This window comes from Dipteris shenzhenensis, chromosome 28, assembly GCF_047967505.1.
Source record: "Dipteris shenzhenensis isolate YYH24624 ecotype China chromosome 28, Dip_SZ_1.0, whole genome shotgun sequence".
Classification (NCBI taxonomy): Eukaryota; Viridiplantae; Streptophyta; class Polypodiopsida; order Gleicheniales; family Dipteridaceae; genus Dipteris; species Dipteris shenzhenensis.
In genome coordinates this window covers 24,612,713-24,620,465 of record NC_141623.1, presented here as the reverse complement: position 1 = coordinate 24,620,465, position 7,753 = coordinate 24,612,713, and the positions used below count along the sequence as shown (strand labels likewise).

Sequence of the window (7,753 nt, the reverse complement as noted above, 5' to 3'; positions counted from 1 at the left end):
CCGCTCCCTAACCACGGTACACTGCCTCTCTCTTGGAAAGTGCTCCAATCGCACTTTCACGATGGGAAAGCCATGGGAGTAGCGGTGCGAAGCGTGCGGGGATAGCTCCGCGTCTGACCATGGGTTTCCTTCAGAGGGGAAGTGCTACCGATTGCTCGCCGGAGACGCGAGGAAAGTGCTCAGGGAAGAGGGAACACTTTCCCTCCAAAGAGAGAGAGAGAGAGAGAGAGAGAGAGAGAGAGAGAGACTACTATTGACCCTCTCTCTCTTGCAGTGTGTGTGTAGCTTTTGTTCTGTCTTCCTCTTTTGTGTTCGTCTTCCTGTTTTATGTTTCTGTTGTCTTCAATCTATCGCCATAGCCAACCCCATTTCCATCTTTCCATCGCCATCGCCATTGCCATAGCCAATTTCTGTTTGAGCATTTTGTTTCCTTCCCCTCACTTCCATTTCCTGCTTCCTTCCCCTCCCATTACCAATTTGAACAAACAACTTCTTTTCATAGCTTTTGCCTCCTCTTGTTGATCGATCTTGCTCTCCCTCATCCATCGACTCTGCAACCATTTCCATGGCGTCGCCTGCATCCACCACTTCACTGCGAATTCGCCAGCGACAGCACGTACAGACCAGCAGCTTCGCCAGCGAGCTGCTGCTTGCTCATGCGCCCCTCGCCGAGGATTCTTTTTACGAAGAAGCGCCCGCGGCGAACCGGAACTTCCATCCCCTGCATGAGGTACGCGCTTTTCATTGAAGTCGAAATCTCCTTAGCGAACCCCAGTTATCAATGGCGTTGATCGACAGGGATGCGAAAATGCAGAACGATTCAGAAATGAGAGAAGCAGCAGGAATTCACGGTCGCATTGCGGGGCAGATAGGCAAACAAGAGGGATTAGAGCATGGAGGCTTGGAATTCGACGCGATGGATGAGCAGGGTTCACCTCGCACGCAAGATCAGCCGAAAAAATTGTTTCATTACGACATCTTCGCAGAGGGAGAGACGCAGCAGGTTGCAAGCTACCACCATCGTCAAGCAAAGGAAATTTGTAAGCGCAACCGGCGTTTCTCGTCTTTGCGTCAATCGAGAAAACCTACGGTTTCTGGTCGAACAGAGGAGGACGCATCAGTCTCGCGTCTTGGCCGTAACTTCATCGTGACTTCGACCCCTTCTGAAGTAGAGCCTGGCCAACTGTCTTGCTTGGACCTGTCTCTGAAGCTTCCGCACCGTCTCGGCGAATCCAAGCATCACAAAAAGAGTTCAGAGAGCTTTGTCAATCCGAAATGGAGGTCGCCTTGTGGCCTGTTGGAGTCTGAGGAAATTTCCAGGTTTTCTCGATCTTGTTCCACCTCTATTTCTGCAAAATTCAGTCGATGCCAGGAAAATATTATGGGTGGCTTGCATTCATCCCGCGAGGAGAGCGAAGATACCGAGCATGGAAATGGGTTTGTGAATGTCCGCAAACAAGGAGATGAGCATCAGAGCGACACTATACCTTGCGGATTCGCACCGCAAAATTCGTCACCAAGCCACAGGAGCTTCAGCACATCTGTGGCCGATATCCCAGAATCCTTAAAACTGGCATTACCTCAGGAGGCCTTTTCTGTGCGAATTCCCTCACATGTCCAGAATCCACTGTATGCTGTAACAAATGCGATATCTTCTGTCGATAGTTCCGAATGGGACAATCTCGGAGCAGACATCACCACAGGCATTGCAACAAAAGAGCCTAGTTTGAGACTTGGCGAATCTTGTCACCGATCCGAGGAAATTGATGCAATGAGCGAGGCAGGGGGTTTAGAGGAATGCAAAGAGCAAGAGACGATTTTAACACTAGTAGTTGATACAGCTGAAGCACCCACAGAGGTGAAGAGCGATGGTTGTGGAGCTCTGGATTTGTTATTGACTGCCATACAAGTAACCTCGGGAGGCATGTTTGGAACGGATGATGATGTCCAGGAGTCTTTGCAGGTATTTGAGAATGTTGAAGCTGGTGATCTTGTGCATTCAGGTACCGAGGAGGTCTACTGCCTTTATGGAAGATCTCCTATTGTCAAGAAAAGAGTTATCAGACGTGCAAGAAATGCATTTAAGAAGCTGCATGGTGGGAACTCACTGCAAAATGCTAGGAGATTTGAGGTTCCTGATGTTGTTGCAGAGGTTCCTTCTGGCAGAAGAAAAATGAAAATACCTTTACGTGAGAGGCATGATGATCAAGAGATGAAAGTTGATTGCAATCTAAATATCTCTGAGGTGTTACGAGTGAAGGATGGAGGATTTCAGCTGCTACGGAAGAAAGATGGAAGATTTTATGAGTCACAAGTGAAGGATGGAAGATTGCACGTGTCACAAATGAAAGAAGGGAGATTTCAGGTATCACATATGGAAAGTGGAGGATTTCAAGTGTCACAGGTGAAGGATGTAGACCCAGTGGTTCGATCCAAGCGAGGAAGATCTCAGGTTTTGCCTACTAAATTCTCTGATTCTGTCCTGCAGCCATGGAAGAGAAAGTCTAGGAGAAAACGTAATGGGAAGTTTCAGATTCCTTAAGTTATGAAGCAAAGACAGTTAGGATCCTGAGGGTTATGAGATAAGAATGGAATGTATGTACTTAGGCACAGATCATCCATCAGCATGCTTATTTTTAAACAATTACTTCCATCACTTTGCTGTTTGAAGCAGCTGATTTTTGAGGGACCGTTTCTAAAGGAGCTCATTTCACTGGCTTGGAGCAAGCCAGGAAAGCAACTTATTTTGCTTTTCCCTCTCATAGTAACAACTTGCGATTGTAGCACTTGAGAATGCCACCAATCAGGGTGTTTTCTCATTTTTACCCATCACAGGTGACCAAATACTTGACAGCAAGTGAAATACAGGTTGCCACCGAACAGTTTCATTTAACTGCATACGGGCTTTTTTGTTATGTTCACATCAGAATTGTAATATATCGATGTCATGCAATACTTTTGACTAGAACACATTTTCCACCTGAGTATCCCTTGGCATGGTATTCTTCATATGGTAAACGTCAATTTATTTGGAACTACCAATTTGGATGTTCACGATGCAGTGGTAATCAAAGTTCTTCACAAACATTGTCTTTCTTGAAGGAGTAGCTTGTTCAATGCTAAGGAAAGCTGGTTAGATTTTGCTGCGCTTTGTCTCAACCTGGCTCTGGTGTTGTCTGATGCTTTGCCTACTTCACAGCCTTCGTATTATTAGTAACGATTATTTTTCCTGAGTCTGTAAGCAAAGCATTGGACATCAATTTCTTAACATCAAGATCAACCCAGTTGGTTCAGTTTTGGAGCTTCATGCTGCATAGGAAAGCTGGCTGGACTTCTTTGGGCAGCCTTTGCATGTATGCCTCGAGGGAGAAATCGCACAAACACGTACCAAAAAAACAGATATCCACACGTGTACACAGAGTATATATGTGTGTGTGAGAGAGAGAGAGAGAGAGAGAGAGGGTGGGGGAGATCCATGGCTCTGTACCTTTAGAGGGGCCTAAGCTAGGACTGCTTTATCCGGCTGTTCCTATTCTGAGATGCAGCCTGTAACCATTTTCATCCTTCAATTTCCTTCACGTGTTTTGTATACAAAATCCATAAATTCTAGTTTTTCAGTCCAGCCTACTTATCTTTTATCCCCTTTTACCTCGGCTTTCTCTCTCTCTCTCACACACACACACACACACACACACACACACACACACACACACACACACCCACACCCACACCCACCTCTGTTTTAATTGTGTTTTGTAGTTGTGAAGAACTAAAACGATTATCCTGCAGATCTTCGAAGTAATTATCATAGAGAAAGTGAGAGTTGATTTATCCAGATTCTAATGTGGTGGATTAATTCTGCTTTTCTCTGGAAAGAAAACCCGAATTTGTTTGCTCCTCCTTACATTTTCATCAAAATTATACAAAACGCATCATTCCGAATTCCTCACCAATTCAGCATGCTCTTCTTCTATGTATACCTCTCTCTCTCTCCCCCATGCGTGTGATTTTTCTGCGAGCTTTTTGTCGTGGGCTTTTTAGGGAAGTCAATAAAATTAAAACATAGATCTCAATGTACCATGGCCATTACTAAGACTCTTTAGAAACAAGGATTAAGATATAGATTAGCAACTAAATTCTCATACATGAAAATTTTCCCTTAAATAAGGGTTGGCAATGAAGGCTATGGATGAACTCTCTTAATGCAATGATGTATTCAGTGACCTGGATGCCTCTAATAAAGCCCTCAATGTTTCAATCAGAAATTATTACAAAATGCAATAAATACCTAGTAATCATCAAACAAAACCTTTGGAAGGTCCAATTTCTTTGAAAAAAATTAAGAACTTTTTGTATATGCATAATTTGGCATTTTCGACACTAGAAATGAACTTATAAGGCCCAAAAACCTTGGAAACAATTGTAAACATGGGTACCTTTCGATGATTTTTCAAAAACCCGTATGGGAAAAAAGTGCACCTGCAGGTGCTAGCAAGAGTCTACGACGGTGCATACTCTAGCCGAGCCTTGTAGGTGCACTTTTTTCCTAGACGGAATTTTGAAAAATCAGCAAAAGGTACCCATGTTTACAGTCATTTCCAAGGTTTTTGGGATTTTTGAGCTCATTTTCATTGTTGAAAATTCCAAATTATGTGTGTATCAAAATGTTGAATTTTTTTGCAAGGGATTTAGACTATAAATATATACTTTGAATCTCATATGTGATCCTTGATATCTCGACCATGGTGTATATGGAGAAACTGATATATACACATAATGGTATCTAGGATTTATATAGATAAATTTAATGTCTTCATGTAATCCATAGATAAGGTTAAAGACCTAGGTCCAAATGTGTGAAAAAAATTTGCATACTCTCTAGGAAGCTAGAAAAGTTCACGGAAAATTTCCTTCCTTAAATGTAGGATTCTTAGTCTTTGGAGTTGGGAGACATAGAATGTATGCGTGCATGTAAGCGCACGCGTGCGCGCGCGCGTGTGTGTAATTCCACAAAAAAAAAGTGTGTGTGTGTGTGTGTAAGGGTGGTGTGACTAAGGATCTTAAAAAAGCTCACAGATTTGCCGAAAAAGCTCGCGACAAAAAGCTTGCCAAATAATTCCCCTCCCCCCAATCAACGACTCCCTATTATTTTTTGATGTAGATTTACAAGTCATCCATGATTGGGGCAATAACCATGCCAAATGTTCAAAATTGGAAGAGTTATGAAGTAGACTTGGACGCTTAGACAGTGAGACCAACGACTACGAGACATGACACGGTTGTTCCTAAAACCACTTAAGAGTAATACTACATCAACTTCAAAGAACTAGATTCATGACCACCCCAAAATGGAGATGGATAGCGAAATGGAGAATTGGATTTGAGCTCTTGCACTATGGACTATTGTAAGCCGGACCAAGCCAAACAAGAAGCAAGATGTGAAGACCCGTCGAAGGAATTATAGTTTCCAATATGGCATGGTGTTTTAGAAAGATTATCCTTTGGTTCATAGTGGAATTGTTAGATACTCAATCAAGGACGATGGAGCCTACAACTACAAATGGAAGAACAAACATAGATGATTGATTATTCCAAAGAGGCTTCACCATATGTTACTTGATTTGCTAATTCGACCTCAAAGGGTGAGGATAGAAGTCTAGGCAATCCAAACCTAGTGTGAGTCTTTGGAGAGTGATCCCTTTGGAAGTTTAGGGTTTGTGAAATCATGTTATTATGCACTATTTCTGGGTAATCACCTACGTGATCATGCAAATATATTACCGTCCCTAAATCATGATGTGAATGGTGGACTAAGTAAATCGAGAAATATACCACTAGTATATGCACATATACCAGTGGTATAAATATGTATACCATCAATATTACTACATATACCATCGGAATGCAACGAATAGAGTGGCCAAATAATGAAGATTAAAAGGCGAGTGACTGACCATGAAATGGAGTGGGGAGGCACCAAAGGGACATACCTTGACTGTGTAAGAGAAAAGGAAGGCCAATAGCAAGGAGATGAATGGAAGGTGACTTCGAGACCACATGTTCATGTGCAAAATTTTAGTACCAAGAGGATCAACTGACAAAGGACGGGCCAAAAGCATTAAAAAAAGCAAGGAAGATCGAATTATGAAGGACAACAAGGAGGCCTGGAAATGCCAATGAATAACTTCGTTAGGTGAGGCACCACAAGAAGGATAGCAACAATGGAGGGGAGTGATAGGTGACTTCAAAACCACAAGTTCATTGGAGGCTCAAAAAAATCCATGAGGACATGAACAAGTTCTAAACAGGGAGAGGGGGCGGGGGGGGGGGGGGGGGGGGGGGGGGGCTAGCTGTTAACACCGATGAAAATTGGTGTTAACACTAAAGAAAAAGGAGGCTAAACACAAAGTAACACTAAAGAATCCAAAAAAAAGGTTAAGTTGACGGTTGAAAGACAAGCTCTAGAACCTAAAGAACAAGTGGTGAACCAGAGGATGTATCACAAGGCAAAAGATGAAGGGTGAAAGGCGAAGGCCAAGGGGAAAACGATGAAGGATGAAGATGGAAGGGAGGGCAGATAATGAGGGATAGATCTGGGGACTGGAAGGCAAATTCACGAACCTTGTCAAATAGGGTGGGCCCCTGATGTGACTATTTCCTAATAGTGGGCAGTTGAGACCTGAGTTGAGACCTGCAACAACCATGCTAAGAGTTGGGTGGTGGCGGTGAGGAAAACATGCGAGCAAGTGGTGGAGAGAATCAAGATAGAAGCAATGGCTAAAATTCTATAAAAAGCCATGTCCCTCTCATCATAGCTCTAGCTCCCTCTCACTGGGACATAGAGGGTAGATACTAATGGAGACCGATGTAAATATTGGAGTTGCATCCCTACGTGTAAATACATGGGTCTCTTGGTAAATGATCTATGTGTGTGTGTGTGTAAATACAGGGGTCTATTGGTAAATGATCTCTCTCTCTCTCTCTCTCTCCCTCCCTACCCCTCCCTCTTGACAAAATATTAAGAGGGGAGAGGGGAAGAGTGGAGATGAGGAGAGAGGGTACAGCTAGAGAGCACACCACAAATGACTAACTGTATACTAGATTTAGTTGAAAATGTAGAATATATACAAACCCATTTAGGGTTAGGGGTTAGGGCATCTAACCCTTTCCTTTATAGAACTCTATTGGGTTAGTGCTATGCACATATGATCACATGATGTTGAGCGTGAACTCTCAACACCTTCCCTCAAGATCAACATCATGATGTAGGCCTTCCCTCAAGATGATGATTTTGGGGAATCGAAGAGCATTAAATTCCATCGCACCCCTTTAATGGGAATTTCCTTCCTCTACATCAAACCAAGAGTTGGTGTTTCTCGAAAAGCTCTTTACCAAGTGGTTTGGTAAAGATATCTGCAACATTTGCTTTGCTATCACAATGCTGCAGTGTGATGTCACCAGGTAATACTCTTTTGCTGTGGATGGAGTGCTCTCTGACATTAATGTCCTTTGTCCTAGAGTGGTGTACTACCAATGCTTGAGCCGCGATTGATTCACAGTATATTGTTGTTGGCTTTGACTCATCAAAGTAATCTATTTTGGACAATAGTCTTCTAGGCCATATAGCCTCACATGCACCTATAGTCAGTGCCCTATATTCTGCTTTAGTTGAAGACAAAGAAACAATTGGTTGTTTGTTTGACAACCATGATATAGCATCTTGATCAAGGAAAAATGCATATCCCTGTCTAGA

General features: G+C 43.0%; 1 protein-coding gene across 1 annotated transcript; it reads left to right on the top strand.

Moving 5' to 3' along the window:
• The first annotated feature begins 296 nt into the window (after positions 1–296).
• On the top strand, positions 297–2,943 carry LOC147883362 (uncharacterized). Its single transcript, XM_087399841.1, has 2 exons — positions 297–730; positions 815–2,943. The coding sequence occupies exons 1-2, from the start codon at positions 566–568 to the stop codon at positions 2,540–2,542; spliced, it is 1,893 nt and encodes a 630-aa protein (XP_087255967.1). The 5' UTR covers positions 297–565; the 3' UTR covers positions 2,543–2,943.
• Positions 2,944–7,753: the final 4,810 nt, after the last annotated feature.